The sequence below is a fragment of the Callorhinus ursinus genome, unplaced genomic scaffold (assembly GCF_003265705.2).
Source record: "Callorhinus ursinus isolate GAN/ISIS: 27379988/994484 unplaced genomic scaffold, GSC_fseal_2.0 scaffold2, whole genome shotgun sequence".
NCBI lineage: Eukaryota > Metazoa > Chordata > Mammalia > Carnivora > Otariidae > Callorhinus > Callorhinus ursinus.
The window spans coordinates 69,020,744-69,044,637 of NW_027397064.1; the positions used below are offsets into that span (position 1 = coordinate 69,020,744).

The window sequence follows — 23,894 nt, forward strand, 5'->3', positions numbered from 1 at the left end:
ATTCTGGTCACCTGCGGAAGATTCTATCCCTCTCTCTCTTCCCTGCCCCCCTCCACCATGGTGGCAATGGCACTCATGCCCTGAGTATTCTTCCCCTCAACTGTATGCTCTTTGCTCTCCATTCCCACCGGCACTGTTCAGGACCTCAGATCTGCTTTCCTCATTTGCTGCAACAAAACCTCCTAACCAGTTTTCCTGTCTCAGTCTGACCCTCTCTACTGAGGCCAGGATATTTCTAGACACAGAGCTATTTGTTCAGGTCTCTACTTAAAATTCCATAACTTTCAGGATAACAGTTCTTTCTTTAGCGCATAAAGCTTTTCATGATGTGATTTCTGACTTTCCGTTGACCTTTCCAACACCCACCCCTCGCCATCCTGCCCTCCTGCCACAGCTCGTATGCACCTTTGGCTCTATCTATATGAAACTACTGTGGGTATTAAGCAGGTCACAAGATTACAGACTTCTGTCATTTACCTATGCTTTTTTTCTCAGCTTAAAATGCATTTAACCCTCTTCTGTCTTCTATCTGTAGCATCCAAATTCAGCTCAAGCATCACCTCTTTTGGAAACATCCCCAGATCTCTGATCTAATTTGAAAACTCTCCCTCTGTGTGCATAACACTTATCCCATTGTAGTGTATTTATTTGCCTGTCTGCTACTCTAGACGATAAGCTCAGTGACCTTATTTAATTTTGTATCTTCATGCCTAATGCAATCTTCGGCACATGATATATGCTCAATTAAAGTTTCTTAAATAAATGAATTTGTTGAGCACTCACTATATGCCTGTAGGACATCTAATTGGTGAATGCAAAACTAGAAGATTTACACATTATCTCATCTGACCACAACTGCTGTGAGATTTTATTCCCTCTATTTGATAGATGAGGCTTTTATGATCACTCGGCTTGAATGATGTAGAGGTGAGGCATTAGCCAGGTCTGTGCTGCATCTCTATCTTATGGCACCTTAATTAAAAGCAAAAAAAAAAAAAAATTGTAAAAACAATTTAAATACACACACACATACACATAATCACACACACACCCCAAGTTGCTAGTATAGGCTTCTAGATTATCTCATTTCATCTGGCTATAAGTTCTTTTTGATATAACATCAGGTAATCAGATTGGTCTTCAGTTAAGAGACCAGATCAATAAATATACACACTTAGCAAAATTCGTTCCATAAAATATATCTATGCTCACCACTCCCCCTACTCCCCACACAATCACTTTTTTCTCATTTTTCTTCAGTCTTTCTGATAGTGTTTAAAGGCAAAGGGAGGAGATGCCCCCCCCCCCCCCCCCCCCCCCCCCCCCGTGGCCACGGCCCTAAGCATCACTGGGCATTTGTTTTGCAGATAACGGCGTGTGTGACTGTGGCGAATGCATGTGCAGGCCCGGCTGGGCGGGCGAGTACTGTAACTGCACCTCCAGCACGGACTCCTGCGTCTCCGGGGATGGGGTGCTCTGCAGTGGGCGAGGGGACTGCATCTGTGGCAAGTGTGTTTGCACGAATCCCGGAGCCTCTGGACCGACCTGTGAACGTTGCCCTACCTGTGGTGATCCCTGTAACTCTAAACGGTAATGTCTCAACTTCCCTCCTGTTGCTTTTGGTGGGTTTGTTTTCTGAGCATCCACCCAAATACACAAGCCCACCAGGCCCCTGTGATCATCAGCCTGGAACGTCCGTATCTCATTAGCCTCTTTCTTTGTCCTGATTACCCGGGACCACAATGTCACATTTCTGCTAGAGACCAGCCTGGGGAAGCTGAGCTGATGTCCCACACTGATAACATCAGATGGCCTTTCACTTACAATACCAGCCACACAGAAGGAACGCTCTGGCGGTAGACGGATGACACCCACATTCAGGGCCTTTTCAGGGGAAACAGACAAGCTTCTTCCTTATCTAGAAGTGTATAGCCTGACCTTGCTGATTCATTCCTCTCTATAGACCCGTGGAGGCAAAAAGGCAGAAAAAGGATCATGGCTTTCCATTTCTTCCCTCTTCTTTACCACTCATGCTCTTTAGCACCTCTCTTTGGTTGTCATTCTACACAGCTATTGTGTGTCGTGTTTTCTTTTTTACCATATGAACAACAACAACAAAACACTTTTTTGTTTTACAGTGAACCACTATTTCTTTGGTTGGTAGCTAATTTCTTAATGGAAGTGGGGGCAACATTTCTAGGTCAAGTGAGGCAAGTCTCCAAATGGGCTGTGTGATGACATTGCAGTATATAATGTATTATGCAGCAGACATGCTTAAGCAGTTTGCAGTTTCATTAACTCTATACCCAACATGGTGACATTTGCATTTCCAGTGTAAACAAAGTAAGAAAATCAATATTCACTCAGTGGTTCCTCACCATTCAGGTGTCAAAATTTCTCTGTCGCTGTGCCTGGACATACGCCAAGAGAAGTGTGGGGACATGGTTAGACTTACTTGAATGGAATTAAATGTAAAATGTCCTTCCAGGATGTTTCTTCCATTATTTATCTATTCAATCTTCTTTGTAAACATGACTCAATTTAAAATGTGGCTTATAAAATATGAAGTTAACAGTCAAGGTAGTTTGAATTTGAGGAATCAGGTAATCTCCTTGGTGTTTATGTTAGCTTTGAGATGAATCCATTCTTCCACTTATTCATTCATACATTCATTTATCAAATAGATATTAAGTACCTACTGTTCACCAGAAATCCTGTTAGGCCAAGGGCATATAGTGATGACTGAAATAGTTACAGTTCCTGCCATTACAGGTGCTAAGAATCTAGTGGGAAAAACAGACATTATTTAAAGTAATTATAATGATATCTGAGCTGACAGCTACAATAAGGGATATAGAGGGTGCTGTGGACCCGTATGGCAGGGCTATGACACTAGCTTGGGCAGACATCAATGAGATGCACGAGGGGGTAGAGGTTTTAAGGGTTTCCGCAGTGTCCAGCAGTCCCCTGCAAAGCCACTCTAAGTAAATATATAACCTAGATAAATGCAGTATACTTGCAATGCAAAGGCAATTTCCAGCCAAGACTTCTATCCCCACTCCCACATAGAGTTCGCCTCCTCAGCCCTTCCTACAAAGGAACACAGAGGCTTCCACTGCAAGACCACTAACCGGTGAGGGTCAGGGAAGGCTTGCCTAGGGTAGGGCGCTTTCAGCTGAGATTGGTGGAAGCCTGGAGGCGGAGCATGGGGGGGGGGCGGCGGGATGTTTCCAGCACTTAAAAGAGTATACATTTGCATGGCCTGGGGAAAAGAGGCAGGATGATAGGAGGCAGGATGATACATAAGAAAATTTTGCTGTTTGGGGTTACTCCAAGCAGAATCTGGTTGTAAAGTGATTTTCAGCACAAGATTAATTCAGAGTCTGAGTTTTACTTTGCTGTGTAGACATCACTAGAGAAGCTTAATTCCCTGGCTATGTTTTTGGAAATACACTTTCTGTAAGTAGCAATCATTTATTAAAAAACCCTGCATGAATGAGGATCCAAGATGTAACCTCAGCTTTTGAAAATACCCCTATACAGCTTAGACTCATTCAAAATAGTTACAGACAAGTGAATCTTTAACATAGTCATTCATGGCATGTATGAAATCTTAGAATTCTTGTTAAAATACAGACCCATTTCTGTTAAGAAATTCAAACTTTGGTCACTGATCATATTTTAGGAGCATACACCTTTCTCATGAGAAGGTAAAATGAACCAAAAAATTAAATCAAATACCAAAATAAGTGTGTCTTACTCTTGGGGTTATTTTGTTTGTTATTTAACCCATCGGAAGCAATCATTATAAATAATTGAGGATAGTAACTATTATCAAGCCTGGCTCACAAAACACTGATTACTAAGGGGAATCAGAATAAAGCAATTTCCTCTTGAACATCACCCAAATATCTTTCTGAAAGTAACAAAAGGCAACGTCCTTTATGAGCCACTCTTATAGCACGAATCACAGTAACAGCATTAAAGCAGTATCCCAGCTGCATATCTGTTTTCCACCAACATGAACTGATAAAGTCTACTGAATAATGTTCACAGGAGCTGCATTGAATGCCACCTGTCTGCAGATGGCCAGGCCGGAGAAGAATGTGTTGACAAATGCAAACTAGCTGGTGCAACCATCAGTGAAGCAGAAGGTTAGACTGGTCTTAAATTGCTTTCTTTTTCTTTATATTGTTCTTGAGAAGCAGAAACTCTGTGAAGGGCTTTTCAGTAGCTCGACCTCATTTGAACCAGGGCACTAGTTCAACATTAGTTTTTTTTGTTTTGTTTTGTTTTTTAAAGATTTTATTTATTTATTTGACAGAGAGAGACACAGCAAGAGAAGGAACACAAGCAGGGGGAGTGGGAGAGGGAGAAGCAGGCTTCCCGCCGAGCAGGGAACCCGATGCGGGGCTCGATTCCAGGACCCTGGGATCATGACCTGAGCCGAAGGCAGACGCTTAACGACTGAGCCACCCAGGTGCCCCTCAACATTAGTTTTTAAGAGTAAATGCATCCCATAAGACTAAAAACGTGATGGTTTGGGATACGAACAATTTAAAGTCATAGCTATTCTATTTGACTTCTGCTCTGTTGGCAAGCTCACCTTTGCTTAACAAATGCAATTGTGGAGAACTCCGGAATGCTATTTTTTAATTAAAAAAGAAAAAAAATTTTATTTTATTTATTTATTTATCAGAGAGTGAGAGAGAGAGAGCACAAGCAGGGGGAGTGGCAGGCAGAGGGAGAAGCAGGCTCCCTGCTGAGCAAGGAGTCCAATATGGGGGTTGATCCCAGAACCCTGGGATCATGACCTGAGCAGAAGGCAGATGCTTAACTGAATGAGCCACCCAGGCGTCCCAAGAAGAAAATTTTAAAAATAGCTAAATGTTAACCCCTAAAACTGAAATCATCCTCTATCATCCTATTGCCTTATTTCAAGATAGGACAAGGTGAAGTGTAAGAGGGGTTTCCAGAGAGCAGGCCTGAGACACCAGGCAGTTTCTGGTTATTGGCCATTTTCCCTCCACTCCTTTACGTGTGTTTTTACTCCCAACTTTCCAAACACGGGTGTTACATGACCACCCTTAATTCCCCGTTGCTCACCCCCCAAATACAAGAAGGGCCTGTGACCTTTAACTGCTAAGCAGACCCGGCTCTTGCTTTCTTTCACCGTCATTTTAAAATTTAATGACTTAAACTCGGATTCTTTTTAATGGCAAAATATCATCTCAAATATTTAAATCAGTTGTATTTTGGCTGGGAAGCCCACTTAAAAAATAATTTGTGAAGAAGATGACTAGCTCCTCCTCAAGGGACAATCTAGGGGGATTTGTTTTTCCAGCGTCCCAAACTCTGCATTCTCAGGCAGCTCCGGTGGACCTACTGCTCTACACGCATTAGAGAAGCGACCAAGACGTATCTCAGGCAAAGTGCAATAATCAAGACAATGTATGACACTCTAGGATGTGTGTCTTGAAGAGACAGAAATAGAATAGAGAAATTAATCCATTTCTGAAGTGAAATAAGTTAGTGGCATTTATATTGTTTTGAAAATCATGTACATTGTTTCAAAATTGAGATTTCTGACTGTGCACAGTTGAATAACCCCATATGGAGGAACATGATTAGTGCTCATAAGACCCATTGGTTGTGCCTTTCTGGTGACTAAAGATAGATATGCCAAATAACCATAAATTGGGCAAGATGGTGTGTACCTTACACTAATACTGAAAGCAGGATGCGGTAAAATCACTGAGGAAAGTATCATTTGTGGACTGGCCACATTAGTAACTAGCTCAAAGTCAGTGCATATCCTCGGGCTTCATTTCACGGCAAACACTTGAGATATTTACCAAGTGTTTCTAAGAAATGGCTAAAAATTGCAGAAAATGTCCTGCAAATGACTAGAACTCCATTCACAGGCAGCATGGGAAACCAATGTGCTGAGGGGGGAAAAAGAGTAAACCTTGGAAACATGGTAAGTCCTGAACAGAGAGTTACTATAGTTAAATACATAGTTTTCTGAATAGATTATCATAAATGTTTGGATTTGAGAGGAATACTAGGTTTCAAGGGGCATTCAAAATATTTGCATAATTTTTTTTAAGATTTTATTTATTCATTTGAGACACAGAGATACAGAGAAAGAGAGAGCATGAGCAGGGGGAGAGGCAAAGGCAGAGGGAGAAGCAGCTTCCTGTGGAGCAGGGAGCACGATATGGGGCTCTATCTCAGGACTCCTGGATCATGACCTGAGCCGAAGGCAGATGCTTAACTGACTGAGCCACCCAGGCGCCCCTTGCATTATTCTTTTTGTGTTAACTGGGTAAATTATCTTCAAAACAGGGGAATACAACTATTTCTGAGAAACTGAAAATAATAACTGGATTCCTAATACCATTTAAAGCACTAACCTTGTTGAATTTGAGAGAAAAAATATATTTGTCAGCCTATGAATTAAAAAATCACTTTTCCAATGAGGATTCTTTTTATTTTTTATTGTTATGTTAATCACCATACATTACATCATTAGTTTTTGATGTAGTGTTCCATGATTCATTGTTTGTGCATAACACCCAGTGCTCCACGCAGAATGTGCCCTCTTTAATACCCATCACCGGGCTAACCCATCCCCCCACCCCCCTCCCCTCTAGAACCCTCAGTTTGTTTTTCAGAGTCCATCGTCTCTCATGGTTCATCTCCCCCTCCGACTTACTCCCCTTCATTCTTCCCCTCCTGCTATCTTCTTTTTTTTTTTCTTAACATATATTGCATTATTTGTTTCAGAAGTACAGATCTGTGATTCAACAGTCTTGCACAATTCACAGCACTCAACCATAGCACATACCCTCCCCAATGTTTATCACCCAGCCACCCCATCCCTCCCACCGCCCACCACTCCAGCTCCAATGAGGATTTTTATAAGTTCTATTTCAAGTTACTCACCCAGTTATGACATTGATCACATCACCTTGAAATTGTCACCACATATTTGCTCTTGCATAGGGGCTTTTATCAGCTCATCCTTCCCCCAACAAGGACATGGAGAGTAAAGTAAAATAGCATAACTTTATAATCCAAAGACATTATTCCTCAACTGCTGTGGAGACTTGCATGAGCATCTCTAAAGACATGTGGTTTAACTTCACTCATTCCATTTTGCTGAAAGTCACTTTTTAATTTACCCCAACATTCATGTACTCAGAACATTGTTGCTCAGAGTGTTTTCCATGGGACACTAGTTCTGAAAGTGCTAGATGGCCATATCAGTTTGGGAATTGGGAAGCTAAGCTTTTTGTTTATTTCACAGGACTCCTGAAAAATTATGCACATTACATTAAATGTGCATTGTGAATTTTCAGGAGAGGCAAAAGGAAGAATTAGAGTAAGGAAGGATTCCCAAACTTACTTGACCACAGAACCCTTTCTTTTCCTTGGGAAACTGTTCCCCTGAGAACTCCTGACTCATCCCCAGAGCACAGATCTTTAAATGTATAGTTGTCTTAACTCAGTGGTGCATGCACATAGTTTATATTTCTGTATCCTTCCTGGACCTTCCTAGATGCTGGCTTCTCACCACCCCCCCCCTTCTCACATTTCTTCCTTTTCTAAGTATAATTTCATGGACTGCCTGAGATCTTATTTTCATCATATTATTCTAGGGAAGCATTGCTGGCACTCATAAAGGAGGGTAAAAAAGAAAGGTCCATTCCTTAATGAACAACAAAAGAAAACCTTAGCAGCTCAGTACGCAAATCTCCAGCCCAAGCTGGACCCTTTCATTGCACATTCAATAATACCATTTTAATACCCAAACAAGACAAAACTGGCTAAATCTAGAGCATAACAGTCATGGAAAGGAGTGGTGAAGTAATTAAAGCAAGAAGGAAGGTCATGACTCAAAGGTCATATTAACAGTTTCATGAAAACTTAAATAATCCTGGTGAAGTAAATTAAGCCTCTCTGTACTTCAGTGTAGCTATTTAAAAGAAAATAAAAAAGCAGGGTTAATATTACTGAAAGGAGTGTTATAAGCTATTTGTGTATTTTCTACCTGAGAATAAAATGTTCCAGTAAGTAAGCTTGAGAGGAACAGAGTGGGTGTGCACTGTCATGGCCGGGGGTGGGTGGAATCTCTCCAACAAGAAAAGGCATTATTCTCCAAGACGTCATGAATCCTAGTTAATTGGAGCAGTGTGGTAGGAGGACATGTGGTAAAGACCAGCTAAAAAATGACCAAAGTATGAGTTATATATACAGTGTTATTGCATGACATAACACATGAAATAACACAAATATCACTAATCAACTGTTGCCCAGAGGTTCCTGGATGTCATAATCTGATCACCTTATTAAAAATACTATTAAACACCTCACTAAAATACAAGCTCCTGTGCATACCACTGCCCTCTCAAATCGGATACCCAGGAGGGTCCCTGGAATCTTTATTGGAAAAAAAAATCCCAGGTGATTTAGATGATCCTAAACATTTCAGAATGACCAAATGAGAATGATTTAGAATTAGATTTCCTAATAGTCCTAGGTAAATAGATGCTTCTAATGGATTCAAAAGCAATTTCTTCACTTAAATCTATCATCTGAAAGCCTATCCAAAATGTGAAATGTTTTACTAGTCCCTTTTCTCATAGATAGTACAGACATCCTTCTCACAGACCCTGACATGTGGTTTTTATCTTATAAATTAAATGCAAAAAAAAAAAAAAAACAAATTTAACATTTTTCTTTCTGTGGCTATGGCATTGTTGAACAAAAAATAGCATATTATTTACTTTTTCTTTGTTAGAATCAAAGGAGCACATATACATTCTGTTTTATTAAAACTGTTTTATTTTTAAGCTAACGAGAAAAGTTATCGGTCTAGCAAGAGTATGTCCAAGATTATCTAGGACAGTCCCAGTTTCAACAGTCTGACCCACTGTGTCATAATACGCTAATATTGGATCATATGTCAAAATTTTAGGTTAAAAGCAAATAGTTGTTCTAGTTATAGGTTTCTGAAAAACAATTTGGTTTCCAGAAAAAGTGTAACAGTATCATTACAAAGTCTCCAACTTAGAAGATAGGAGAATTTTAAGCAAGTTTTTTTTTTTTTTTAATTTGGAAAATGCTACATAATTCTGGCATAGGTACCAGGCCGCTAAAACTTCTGATAAATAGTATTAACGTCTCAGATTGACCATTTTACTATATTTTCGATTCCTGTAGTGACATTCATTTTCTGTCTCTTGAATAAGCTCAATAAGAAAACATTTCTACTTGAAAAAGATCGGAGGAAAACTGGATTGTTTGTTTTTTAATTAACAAAGGGGCTATACTGAATGGTAGGCCAACTGTCAACTGGGTTCCTTTTAATCTGAGGTTTACTTTCATCCTCCTAGTCCCTGAGTACATAATACTTCAATGTCCATTTCCTGATATTAATTGATATTTACTGTTGTGACAATACATGGCCAGCAATCTTGACTGTGGGAAAGGCCCCCTGAGAAGTATCAGTATCAGTTTGGGCTGTGTAGTCTTTTTCTGAAATGTAATCTAGGCTTCCTCCCAGATGCTCTCAGCCAAGAGGAACATACAGCCCCCTCATTACCACAATCAGGGCCATTCTATTCCTAAAACAACTAGGCATACCTGCCTTCAAGTACTTTCACTCTATTGAAATCCTGCCCCTCATCAGTTTCATAAGTGCATTTGATGGTCAGTCCTGATTGACCACACCTGGAATTGTTCTTCTGGAACATAAGTAGAAACTAAAACTTCAGGGGGTGGGAAAAATCCTATGTCTTTTCTATTCCTTTTCTGCAGTGTTGAAAATTCCTATTTGCATATTAAAACTCAATACTACCTTGCTTTAAAAATAATCTCATTTGGAATCTCATTTAATCTAATGAATGACTCCTTTATCTGCAGATTTTTCAAAGGATGGTTCTGTTCCCTGTTCTCTGCAAGGAGAAAATGAATGTCTTATTACATTCCTAATAACTACAGATAATGAAGGGAAAAGCATCATTCACAGCATCAGTGAGAAAGGTGGGTGGCATGCCTTCCATTGTCAATGGTAAGTGATAGTACATGGGAGAGGAGGAAACGACCAGAAAGATATTTGAGGTAGCTTTCCAGGAAAGACGTTTCCAGAACTTTGATAGAGTGCTTCTACTTTCCCAGTGATTGAAATATACCTGTTGAAAGGTTTGATGTGTTCGAATGTCTCTTCCTTAACCCACATAACAAGATATATTTGTACCACACATCACCTTAAAAGCTGGCTGATGGTTTATAGAAAGATGGGCTGATTAAATCCAATATAAGCAGAAGGTATATCTTTAGGAAAGGCTAGCAGTGGGGAGCATAACAGTCTAAAAGAATGAGATTTGCATCAAGCAAACCTTGGCTCAAATCCTGCTTCTGCCTCTTAATAGCTGCTTGGCATTCTGGAAGATACTTGCCTCTGAGTCTCTATTTCCTCATCTGTAAAATGGGAAAAATAATAGTACCTTCTTCTAAGGGTTGACCCAGGGATTAAATAGAATAATGCATATAAAACACGTGCCTGTTCATAACCTACAGTAATGGGTCATTGAGTCAAAAAAGACACGAAGGAGCAGGTGAGGAAGGAAGTGATCTATACATACAAAGAGTCCATTGCTTCTGTGGGTTTTCATCCATACCAACTCATGGAGTTTGCTTGGGACTTGGGAAGCTCTCAAATAAAAATCTCATCTTTAGTGAAGGAGGGAGAGAAATTTATATTAGGTAGGAAAGAAAATAGTGGAAAATGTACTTTTGTTGAGAAGTTTTAAATTTTAGTATCAGACTCACCTGGGGAGCTTGTTAAAATGCCTGCATCCTGTGCATCCTTTTTTTTTTTTTTTAAGATTTTATTTATTTGACAGGGAGAGACACAGCGAGAGAGGGAACACAGGCAGGGGTAGTGGGAGAGGGAGAAGCAGACTTCCCGCTGAGCAGGGAGCCCGATGTGGGGCTCGATCCCAGGACCCTGGGATCATGACCTGAGCCAAATGCAGACACTAAACAACTGAGCCACCCAGGCACCCCCTGCATCCTGTGCATCCTCAGCACTCCCTGCTGAGCAGGAAGCCTGCTGGAACCCAGGACCCTGAGATCATGACCTGAGCCGAAGGCAGACACTTAACCGACTGAGCCACCCAGGCGCCCCAAGGACTTTGCATTTTACTACTACTCTGCTACAGATAGCTTCAAAGACCTCCCTGGCTGTGTTCTTAGATATTCACAGGTGCCTCTTTTCTGTCTTCAATTAATGATGTGTTCCTAAATCTTTCTGGCAGAAATGACAGCTGCATTAAATCAGATCTCTCCAGATGCTGTCAGCAACCTCCTCCTCCTCCCCCAAAAAGCTTGGAGCCTGGTTCTGCCCCAGACAATAGCAGCAAGGGCAGGCTAGCAGGGAGATGTGTTTTGTTGTGTGTGCTTGCTTATCAATGTGCCAATAAAATATTAAGTTCTGAATTTAAAGCGAGGAGTATCAAACTGCCATCACTAAAGAGTGTAAAAACCAAAGCAATACCAAAGTAACCAAAAAGTAAGTGCAAGACATTATAAACCAACCAAGAAAATATGATTAGAAAAATACCACATATTTTGATACTGATTCCATTGGAAAAATGAGTTCCAAACAACAAAAATGAACTTCCAGAACTGTTCTTAATTCAGGGGCTTTTGCATCTGGTTGTTTTTACTTTTTTTATTTTTATTTTTGTGTGTGTGTGCATGAGAGAGAGAAACATGCTTTTAGCTGATAAGGGCCTCCTTGTTACTGAACTATTGGTTGTTTTTTGTTTGTATGTTTTGATGCTTCCATACAATCTGAGTGGCACATAAACAGGCCATCCTTCTGAAAGCACTCAGACTCCCTGATGACTTTTTATTAGGGCTTTTTATTCTCTCTATGCTTCTGTAGTAGGGAAAAGGGAGGGGAAAATTACCTTCCCGAGGAGTCAGCTGACAGTTACAAGGATGCTTCTCCCTGGCAAATACTCCTGTTCCTAGGTAGGCCCCAAGCTTCCAGGGGCCCTGAAGACAGAGCCTGTCCTGGAATCTGTAGGCCCTTCTCAGAGCGCTAAGACCAGAGAATCCCAGGGCAGCCCATCAGACTCCAGGATAGGAAGAAGTGAAGGCTAAGGATTTCCACGGTCCTACAAACCAACTTCAAAAGAAACCAAGTGAACAGTCACCATCAGGATGTGTGTGGTTGTAGGGAGAGCTTTGCTCGTCTTTTTTCTTACACCTGGAAGAGTTTTCAGAGGAGAAGAGCCACATTAGTTAGAGCCAGAGTCAAGGAATGACAGTCGGGAGGTTTCCTGGCAGGTGTGTAGGTGTGGATATTATACCACAGGTCCCAAAGTGGAGGTTCCAGGACCTTGAAGTCCTAAGGATAGAAAAGGAGGAAGAGTATAGTTGTAATAATAATAGTGGTAGTAGTAGTAGTAGCTTTCATTTATTGAGCCCTTACTAATGCCATATGCCAGGTATCATTCTATATGTTTTACATGCATTAATTCTTTTAGCACCCTCCATATAACAACCACGTAAAGCCAGTATTGCTATTATTTCCATTTTACAGATAAGGAAATTGAGGCAAAAAGAAGTTACAAACTGTGTTAGTTGTGGCAGTAATTAAGTGCCAGTGCTGGCCGGGGAAAGCTGCCCGGCGGGCTTGGAGCCTGTGCTTTTAACCACTGCGCTATACTGCCTCCCACTGGCTGTCGGATCGTGATGAATGCCTGGCTCCCGGAAACATGTTCGATCAGCAGCGATAGACATGTTATTATGCAAACCACATATGTAATTTTCAATTTTCTAGTAACCCCACTAAAAAGTAAAAATCTGGTGAAATGGATTTTAGTAACGTTTTATTCAATCCCTTCTATCTAAAATATTGTTATTTAGCATATGATCAACAGAGAAATTATTGAGATGCTTCGTTTTTTTCCATACTAAGTCTTCACAGTCAATATGTATTTCATACTTACCACACAACCTAATTCAGAAAAGTCACATTTCTGCGCTCCATAGCCGCCCGTGACAGAGCTGGCGGATTGGCAGCTCAGGGCCTCAGGACCTGAGAACTAGCTGGCCCTGGCCAGGACTCCACAGGCAACATGACGACGGCCCTCTTCTCCCACCTAGAAACATGTCTTCAGTCTGAGCGTCTCAGGAAATACTAAAGAGAGTATAAACAGTGGGCATTTCTATTGTGTAATACCTGCTCTGGTACTTGGGCCAAAATCTTTTCTTGAGAACTGTAGACTATCGCAACGTATAATGTATTCTCAATGTATAAATGTATAATGACTCCAAGTTCTAAAAAAATGATCTCTGCCAGGCCATGCCTGCCTGTTCCTCCTTTATTTATTCTCTATGGGAGAGCCCTCCTAATTCACATTCTGGCTGCAGGGTCTTAGCAGGCTTCATTTTGCTTTCCGCAAGAACATGCTACGCCCCACCCCAGACATTTTGTAGTCAAAGATGTAGCCAGTATATATTCTCACTGACACACGCCTGCTACTTTTTTGCAGGACTGTTGCTAACCTCTTAGAAGCAGCCATGGTTCATTTGTTATGCTGGAAACAGTCTTTAGATCTTCATACTACAGTAACTACTTCATTAGTTCCTTTACTTATTTCTGCATAATCCCCTTACATGGCTTTTTTAATCCAAAGAACAAAAGTGTGTGAGGCCAGCCATCATGCTGTTGTGGGGTCATTAGTCCTGCTCAAATTCAGATCAGTTATAGATCCTTACCTTGAAAGCAGCATGACTAGTCCTGTGTATATAACTCTCCTTATTAAATATCTAAAAGCAATAAGAGTTAGGATAAACTAAGCATGATTCATTTCCTCCCCAGATACCACAGATTTACCTTACTTCTTGCAGAGGGAGGCAGATATTTAATGATAATTTTCATGTGGGATTTTTTTCCTCATGAAAGAAAGGGGAGAACTTAATTATAATGTTTCATTAAGAAATGTATCATCTCCCAGGCATATTGCAAGATTTATTAGTCATTCTGCTGTCAGTGAGGGAAGGCACTGTATAATTGTGAAATTATATTAATATCAATAGAGTCAAAATAACATTTCATAGAATGTTCAATTTGAAAGGACTATACAGAACATCTAGTTTCCCAAACTTCCCTGAAGGTAAGGATCCCTTGGGATACTGTTAATAATAAAAAAATCTGTGGCTCCATCTAAGACCCACTGAAGCAGAATCTCTGGGGAAGGATCTAGGAAGCTGTGAGTTTAATAAGCATGAGCACCTGAGCTCAGTCTTATCCTTAGGAAGTTAAAGGAATGCTGAAGTCCCACATCTTTGTTTAATGGTTGAGGATCCTGGGGCTCAGAGAGATCATGGGACCTGTTGTATATCAGACAGCTACTATATATCAGATGGGACTTGAACCCACTGGGGGGGACCCCAGTCCCAACTTTCCAGGACACCAGAACACTGCATTAATGTTAAAATAAAACTAAAAGCCATCATTGTGTTCTGTCTATAAAAAAAAAAAAAAGCAGCAAGTAGTAAACTTCTTAGGAGGGTAGGTTTTATATAAGTTTGAATATAATCTCCTAGACAGTTCATGTTTCAAGGAAATCCATTAAAAAGTAATATCGTGTGTGTGAATGAGCACACATACACACATTTCATTTCTATTCTATCATGTACCCAGAAGAGACCGTTTTTAGTCATTAAACTGCAGTCTTTTTCATGGTCCTTTCTATATTCCATGTGTATTAATCCTCATTCTTGGATTCTAACTCTTTTTGAGTCAGCCATTCAAGTATATATCCATTTGCCTTAAATAACCAAACTCTAACTTTTGTTCTCTTTTGTAGGAATAGGGCTATCCTTCAACAAGTAACTCATTTTTTTTTACTTCAGCAAAATAAAACATGTTACTATTTTCCTTCTACTGGAAAAAAAATAAGGTTGGAAAATTTAATGAGAAATATTTTCTCTACATCACAAGATTAATCATACCATCTTCTTTTTTTTTTTTTAAGTTAAGTTTTTAAGGCTCCATGCTGGGAGCCCCGGGGCTTGAACTCACGACCCTGAAATCAAGACCTGAGCTAAGACCCAGAGCTGGATGCTCAACCAACTGAGCCATCCAGACACCCCAATTATACCATCTTCTTAATATAATTTTCTTTGTTTCCACAGACTGTCCAAAGCTCCCAAATATTCCCATGATTATGTTGGGGGTTTCACTGGCTATTCTTCTCATTGGGATCGTCCTACTGTGCATCTGGAAGCTGCTGGTGTCATTTCATGATCGTAAAGAAGTTGCCAAATTTGAAGCAGAACGGTCGAAGGCCAAGTGGCAAACGGTATGTAAACCCCTAGGGGCTATTCCTTGTCCAGGGGAGAAAGTGACTTGTGGAAGAGATAGATGTCAGATTTCTTCTGCTCTATAATAGAGAATAAGAATGTCATGTTCTTTCCCTACCCCTCTCACTATGTCCCTAACAGCTATGGATTTATTTTCTGCTTTGAGGACAAAGGAACCTCTGTCCATTATCTGGGACCTAGATAGTGCTCAGAGCATGCATTTGTCTCTCAGCGTAGTGGGGATTTCTCCCACTCTTGAGAGTCTCATGAAACTCCTTATATAGCTGCTTAGGGACATCAAGGAAATACATTTAATCTTCATCACCAGGAAGATCATTCAGGCCCCATTTGATAAAGCATAGGTGCTGTATCTAAACACATCCATAAATCAGTTGTATTATAGCCAATGAAATAATGTTCATGAGTAGTATAGCAGTTCGTGTCAATTTTCATAGAAATACTCATTACTTATAATAGGTTACATTGCCAAGTTGAGAAGACTTTAAATGCCATCTAGTTAGTTCTTCTGAATAACAAATTTTAAACAGCTACCTGAAAAATACCTAAAAAGTGTCAACCTTTAAATATGTGTACTCAATAGATATAATTCATGTGTCTCCTCTTCACAGTAGACAAACACAAAACAGGACTCCAATTTTCTGTGTTTCTTTTCCACAGGACAGATAATTACATTTCTAGAGGGCCATAGAAACAATTTCATGGTTTTAATTTCATCTTTCTATCTCTAATGGTGTGCCCAGCTCTCTAATAGCCATTATCTTACATTGCTGGTTCGAAAAAGGGTGATTTCACTGGAGAAAATACAGGAAAACACCATGTTCCTTTGGGTTCATCTGCCCAAATAAACTCATGTTAACACTTTTTTCTCTGAGTATATAGTGATATCTTCAATTCTTAAAGCAAATGGAATTTCTGTTTTGGATAAGTTTATCTTGATGAGGAATGTCTAGACCTTGTGCAGTTATTTTGAAGTAACCCCTAACATATGGTGCAGGACAATGGACAATGAAAATTTTCATCTACTTCATCTTCCTATTAAAAATGCCTTTAGATGCAACAAGGAAATTCAATGCATGGATCTTGTTTTGATTCTGATTTGAACGTTTCTTGGACAACTGGAAGAAGAATAATATAGACTGGGTATTAGAATGATGGCAAGGAATTATGATTAATTTGGTTAGATAAGATAATGGCATGATGACTTTGCTAGAAAAATCCATATTTTGGAATGAAAGGAAATGAAGATTAGGTTTGCTTTGAAAAATTTCAGCCAAAAGAGAGGGGGATAGGGAAGCGAGTGTGGCAAAATCTTGATAATTGTTGAATCTGGGTGATGGGTCTAGAGAGGTTTGTTATACAGCTTTCCTCTTGTGTATGTATGAATTTTTCATAATTAAATAAAACCCTTTAGGAAAGTAAATTTGGATTTGCAATGAAGATATAATATATCCATACCTACAAGGTCAAATGTAACCTGATAGGTTAGTTTGGTGGCTTAGAACATAGCATTATGAGGCTAAAGTGTTGGGTCAGTTGACTTCACCAGATCCCCTGGCCTAGATGTTTTTAACTCTCGCCAGCTGCCAAGCAAATGCCTGGCAATAGTCAAAAAGGGCAATCAGGCAAAAGAATATGGTTAAGTTGGCACAAAGAACCACGTGGCAGTAGTTGGTTGAACAATGCCAGTCCTGTGAAGTAGTCTGAATAATCCCATTTTCAATGTAAGGAAACTGAGGCTAGAGAGGTTAAGACACTTCCCAAACGACTGGTCCATGGTGGAGCTGAAAACCTAATTGCAGCCTCTTCCAAGCATAGCCTTGACCCTCCTAGAAATAATAAGCAGGTATTCTGCAAACAAGTACTTGGGCAATGATGTGATGTGTATCTACTAACCAGCACATTTTAATGTTCTCATACAAAAGCGGGAATACTGACAAATGATTAATATCTTTAAAATAACATTTTAATTAACAGTTAAATTCCCCAAAACATGCATTGTTTTCCCTCAGGATGTAGAACATGACTGAAATTCAAATGCTGAATTTTACTGTTTCTTCATCTAAAATGGAACAAAAATACGCATTAAACAGATAAAATCATAAATGAAAAATATTACTCCCTTGTTATATTGAGTTTCCTTGAATAATAAATATTTGATGTTCTTGACTAGATAATAACTGGGTAATAATTATTCACTTGGATGCAAAAGAGGTTTAATTCAAATAATTCAACTCAAATTTCACTAATATATACTATTGAAAAAAATGTTACTCGGTGCATCCATTTTTGGGGTCCTCAATTTGATTCCATTTTTTATCTAAAAACCTGTTTCTTCTTGAAGAACTGAATTTGACTGGTCTTCACACCCCGGGGACCTCCAGAGTTGGTAAGGGTAGTTGGGTCTACTGACCCATAGACCTCCATTGGACTCCAAAGGTGACAGAGCTCAGGACAAGAAAGAGCTTTGTTTCTTGCCTCTTGAAACATTTCATCACAGCCATAAAGAAAGGTTACCTTTTATTATACTTTTAAAATAACCTCCCCATCCATATTCTTTATGAAAACACAAAGGAAAGATATTTAAATTCATCTTTGATTAGACATTTTTTTCTAGGATGACAAGTCATTAACTAGAGGCAAAAAATGTTCAGTCTGACATTTCTTACAGTCATGGATTGATTTTGTACTGTGCTAAGCAAATCAGGTCTGCATTTGGCAGTTAGGCAATCATTAAGAGAACCGTGGGTCATGACAGAGAGCTTTCTTATTACCACTTTTTCAAGCTCCAAAAAATCTGCCATTGCATTTACAAAATTTACAGCCTAAATTAGCACCCCCGGACTCCTGGGGAAATCAGCCTGGTCACCTCAGATCAGTGGGGGAAACTGAAACTTGTCTAAATAGGGAAAGAGCTCAGACTCATCTGAAATGGAGATCCAAGCCTGTGTCTCAGCTGGAAATCCTCTGCGAGAAGTTGCCCCCCCACCACATGGCACTAGAGGAGGCAGTACTAGACATTGCCACACTTTTTCCTGCCAACAAAACCTGCTTTGAGCTTAGTCTCCTGAGTTTTGATCATCAGCTGAGGGCAGGAAACACAACTGCCTCCCAGCAATATATAGGTGCTCTTTCTCCACCCTTAAAGTCCCACCTTACCCTCCTACTATGGTCTGCTTCATTCATCACCCCCTATTAGCATGCCCAGGCCCTACAACTAGCTTTGCAAGAGATGCCCCCAAATATTATAGATCTGAATAAAGTTGCTTCAAAATACAGAACGAAAACTGCACAATCAAAATTAATATTCAACTAAATGTCTACAAAATAACATCATGTCAGTTGCAACTTAAGTCACCTCCTTTATAGTGCATATAAATTATACTTAGTGTAGAACGTGGGTGTATTTTAATATGCTTATTTACATATTTATTTGAGAGAGAGAGAGAGAGAGACAGCATGAGGAGAGGGGCAGAGAGGGGAGAGAATCCCAAGCAGACTCTGTGCTGAGCTTAGAGCCCAACGCGGGGCTCGATCTCAGAACCCTGAGATCTTGACCTGAGCTGAAACCAGGAGGTGGACACTCAACTGACTGAGCCACCTAGATGCCCTGCATTTTAATGTTTGACATGATATGGGAAGGGGCCAAAAAAGTGTTCCTGGTCCTATGAAGATCTAAGCTGGCCCTGCTCACAGCCCGTTTACTCTTTCAGAGTATTTTTTTCTCTTCCATAAGTCTCCCTCTTCCTTCAAGACAATGCTTCACTTGTCATCCCCAACCTGCACTTATTTTTGCCATTTTTCCTCTTCAATTGAGTATTTTTTCTGTAACCAACTTAAATTTAATAGCTTGTAGTTTTTTTTTTAACTTTATAGAATTCATACATGATTTTTGTTTCCAAATGAGACTCCACCTGCATCTAAGACCACATCAGTTTGCCCTTCACTCTCCAAGTTCCAAGTTCTTATGGCAGCAGGACTAAATAAGGACTGGAGGGTCCTCAGAATTATCCAGGTTGACTTCGGGAGTAGAAGCAGTATGGTGACCTGGCCTTCACTCATCACCCACCACCAAGGAATCTCTTTTCTGTTTGCCCTCATTACTGAGATAGCATCTCTGTCTGAAGGCACATGAACAAAGGTAACATGTTACTCAGTCAGAGGCCAGGCCACTGGCTCTGGGCAACACAGAAGCAGGCACAGGTGTGATTCTTCCTCACAATAAAGATACTGCGGCAAATCCAAGAGTGACAAGTGGGGAAGATGCCCAGGAATGTTTTTCAGTTCATTCAGTTCTTTCAAGAACTGAGAGACATGTACTGGGAAAGCAAATACAATTGCAGTTTTGAAATCTATGTCTAGAACTTGCTGCCATCTCTACAATTCATGAGATAAGGAGACCAAATACAAGATTTAGTAATTTGGAAGGTACCTGGTGGTACCTAGACTTCATACACAAGCAGAAGTGGGCTTAGAAATGATGGGTTAGCCTGGTGATGGGTATTAGAGAGGGCACGTTCTGCATGGAGCACTGGGTGTTATATGCAAACAATGAATCATGGAACACTACATCAAAAACTAATGATGTGATGTATGGTGATTAACATAACATAAAAAAAAAAGAAATGTTGAGTGTGAAAGCTCTGGGGGAAAATATCTTTCTAACCCCCTCCAAAACTTAAAGAAAAGGACATTCCAAATGTGAAGAAGAGGTATAAATAAGAACTACTAAGAAGAGGCAGCACTTACTGAGCACTCGATATGTACCGGGGTCTGTGCTAAAGAGTATGTTATTTCATGGATGAGGTAGGCACTTTGGTAATGCCTCCTGTGGGTGAGGACACCACGATTTGGAACTGTTTAAGTAGGTCATGTGGTGGGGCTGGGTTTGAAACCCGGCTGTCTGACATCAACACCTGTGTGGTCAACCTTGGAAAGTGGAAGGGAAGAAACTGCTCTTTACCCAGACATCTTGAGCCTGCCTGGAGCAATTCAGCCAAAGGAGAGATATTGGAGGATCAAGCTTGTTGTTTCTTTAAATACCTACAGAGACTTGATCCTTCTTGTCCTGGTGATGGCTCCTAGAAACACATCTACAACCTGAGGAGCACAGCTGAATTATCCAGACAATGGCACAAATCCTCTACACTACCCCCAAGGCAATGCCATCTTGCCCAACCCACCTTGGAACCTGTACATCTTCCTGAGCCCTGTGGCCCACACACTTGTGCCTCATGACTCTGTGCTCCACACACTGCTATTCTCTAGTAAGCGAATGCCACCACATTCTTTTACCATCCAGAACAGTGTTAACTGTCCTAGGGATCTTTCCTTGCTTCTCCCAAGCAGCTAGGTGTTTCTCCTGAATTTTGATCTCATTTTAGCAAGATTATTGGTGCCCTTGTGTGATGCCTCCCACCAGCAACACATCTCTTAAAGGCAGATACTATGTCATTCATCTTTGTTTGCTTCTACAAGTTCACTTTTCCCATTTTTTTATGTTTTTTACTTTATATTTCATTTTGGGGCCACCTATTGGTTCATTCTATTCATTCAGTAAATACTGAGTGCCTGCTGTTGGCTAGGCACTTCTTTCAACTCTGGTAAAACCGCAGTGAACAAAACAGCCAAAGTCTTGTTTTCTATCCATAATTTAGTGTGTTTCCAAACAGGGTAAGATTTTTATGCTCCATATAAGGCACTGGTTCTACATACTAAAAAATTAAATGGAGATGTATAAATTTTAAAATGCTAAGAGTATGATTAATCAAAATTATTCAAATAGCTTCCAAGCTTGAGCCTGACTCTCTTCTAGTTTGTAATGGACAATGAAATTATTTAAATAAAGTAAAACCATGTTATAATAGGTACAAAGTTTCACTCAAACCTTTTTTTTTTTTTTTTTTTTAGGGAACCAATCCACTCTACAGAGGCTCCACCAGTACCTTTAAAAATGTAACCTATAAACACAAGGAAAAACAAAAGATGGACCTTTCCACAGATGGATAGAACTACTTCATGCATGAAAGAAGTCTGCTTTACTGATATGAAATGTTAATGCACTATTTAATTTTTCTTTTTTTGTTGCTTCAAAATGAGGTTGGTTTAAGATAATAATAGGTCATTTGGACATCAGTCATTGTCTGTATAAGGTTAGAGACTGTGTTGGCAGGTTCAAAATAATCAGGGAGAGAAATATCTTTAGCAAAGGGGTGACTTTGGGGATCATTGAGGAATACTAACTCTGTTGTATTAATGCCTCAAAAAATCATCAAAATGACACATGGGGGCCTGATTTGCATTTGAAAAATGTTTGAGATTAGAATCTCATTTGTTGCAGGGATATAGCTACCTGAAGTCTTTGTCTCAGCGAAGTCACAAAGTCCGTATGCTCACATTAATAATCGCACTTGCGAATTAATTCTAAACTTTTAGTAAATCTGCCCTTTCCTAAAGGTGGATTCTTTTAAAAATCTATGAGAAATGAGATACTGACTTTTACTTCAACTGAGAGGATGCAATTCTTCTAAAGATGTCCCAAATGTAGTAAGTGTTAATAATTTCTGTGGATTTGCATGTACCTAAAAGTCAGGTACACAAATAAGTATTTTATAAGAAGAAGAAGTAATTTCTAAATTAGAAAGTTAAAAAAATAAATTAGAAAGTTACCAGTAAAGGCAAAATAGCTAGTCTATTATTTAGATTATTTTTAATTACCTGAAGAAGAAATTTCTACACTCAGTTTCCCTCCTGACCCTGAGTTTTCAAACCACTACTTCTCCCATATTTCTCAATCCATTTTACTTAGTTTCATAGTCGTCTAAACCCTGGGAATGTCATATGAAAGTTTTAATTTCTTGTTAAAAATTACTTTAAGTGGTTAAATAGTTTAATAAAAAAAAAAAAGCTCCAGTAATGCAAAAGGAACATGGGTTAAACAGAATAACATTTTAAATGGTTTTAAAGCAAACACATCAAGAGTACAGTCTCTCAGGAGTAATAGGCTTTCTATCTCTATGTTTCCATTTATATAACCTAACTTGCACATTTCATGTGCAATATGGCCAATATGCATTCATGTATTTACTTTAAAAAGTAAGATTTTACTTGCAAACTACATGTGGATAATTAAGGATCCATAGGTTGATTGAGGAGATGGACTCTGTAGAATATTATTTCCTATTAGTACGGCTTCACAGAGCACTGTCCTCTTATTTGAAAAGGAAGCTAAGCCTCAGAGAGTGAGTAGAAGAACTGGTCCAGAATCTAATCTTCCAGCTCCAAGCTATTTCTTCTCTCCACAGTATGAGAGTAAGTCTTTTGTCCATGAAATGATGGAAAGATTTGGTTGGTTAAGTGGTAACTATCATTTGTTTGAAAATGTCCCGAGACAAAAATAGCAATTAAACTACTGGAGCAGAGGTGAGGTCTTGTACTTTGGTGCAGTGTTTATTACCTTTGAGTAAATTGTAGTGTGAAACATTTTACTAGGTGAATAGTTCATTATGTAATGGAGGTTTCAAATGTATCCATTGAGTTGGCACAGGTAATCTGTGCCAACTCAATGGATAAGTTTCTTCAATTCTACCGTATAGATCTGTACACATTTGATCACTTGGAGACTTATTTCTTTTCTTATTTCTAAGTAACTCAGGTAAATCAGACACTTGGGGAATACACAGCTATACTAAAAGAATTACTAAACAATCACGTTAGACACCTGAATGGCAGAGGTACGCCCTGTGTTCCTGACTGAAGCCCCGGGTCTGGGGAAAATCTACAGCAACAAGGAAGTTGCGATAGTAATGACACAACAGTGGTATTCACCTCTACACATGATATTTTTTTATTATTACTAGAATGGGATTCTAGAAAATATGAGTTTCCTTTGTGTGTATATTGGGGAAGGTAGGGAAGAATCTGCTATTTCCTTGAATACCGTTTTGACCCAAGGCTGGACCTTGAAAAGGCCAAAACATTAACAGTAGTACTTCTGTTCACTGAAGAGTTATATTACATGAAGATAAATGGGTTTTTTGTAAGTTGTTTCACTGTATTTTATGTTGACATAAATAAACATGGTAATTTAAACAATGAACCTTAGATGGATGATAATTCCTTTTATTTACTTGGTATAAAACCCTCTTCTTGGATTTCCGGATCCCTGTGACCTGCTCTGACCAGCTTGCTGGTCTCATTCTGGGGCCAAGAAGAACAGAAAGAGGCAGCCACCAAAGGCAGGAGACAGCAGGGAACCGGCTACAGTTTGCTGAATGGTTACAACACCCACATCACGGGGTTTTTCTAAAAGAGGCTCTTACATTACCCTACATTTTGTAAAATCAGGATTAGTGTTATGGGCTAAATTGTGGTCCCTATTCTAAAATTTGTGTACTGAAGTCCTAACCCCCGGTACCTCAGAATATGATTGCATTAGGAGACAATGTCTTTTAAAAGGTAATTAAGTTAAAATGAGGTCATTA

The 23,894-nt window shown here is 39.6% G+C and overlaps 1 protein-coding gene across 8 annotated transcripts in view; it reads left to right on the plus strand.

Annotated features, from left to right (window-relative positions):
* Window positions 1-23,487, plus strand: part of ITGB6 (integrin subunit beta 6) — a 127,128-nt gene extending 103,641 nt beyond the window's left edge. For 7 of the 8 annotated variants that reach the window (XM_073883502.1, XM_073883504.1, XM_073883503.1 and 4 more), the window contains 5 exons: window positions 1,368-1,590; window positions 4,057-4,154; window positions 9,931-10,050; window positions 15,226-15,392; window positions 21,322-23,487. In XM_073883502.1, the coding sequence (XP_073739603.1) occupies window positions 1,368-1,590; window positions 4,057-4,154; window positions 9,931-10,050; window positions 15,226-15,392; window positions 21,322-21,420 (707 nt within the window). In that variant the 3' untranslated portion in view covers window positions 21,421-23,487. The remainder of the gene's footprint in view (window positions 1-1,367; window positions 1,591-4,056; window positions 4,155-9,930; window positions 10,051-15,225; window positions 15,393-21,321) is intronic. The other variant, XM_073883511.1, reaches the window with a different exon arrangement.
* The last annotated feature ends 407 nt before the right edge of the window (window positions 23,488-23,894 follow it).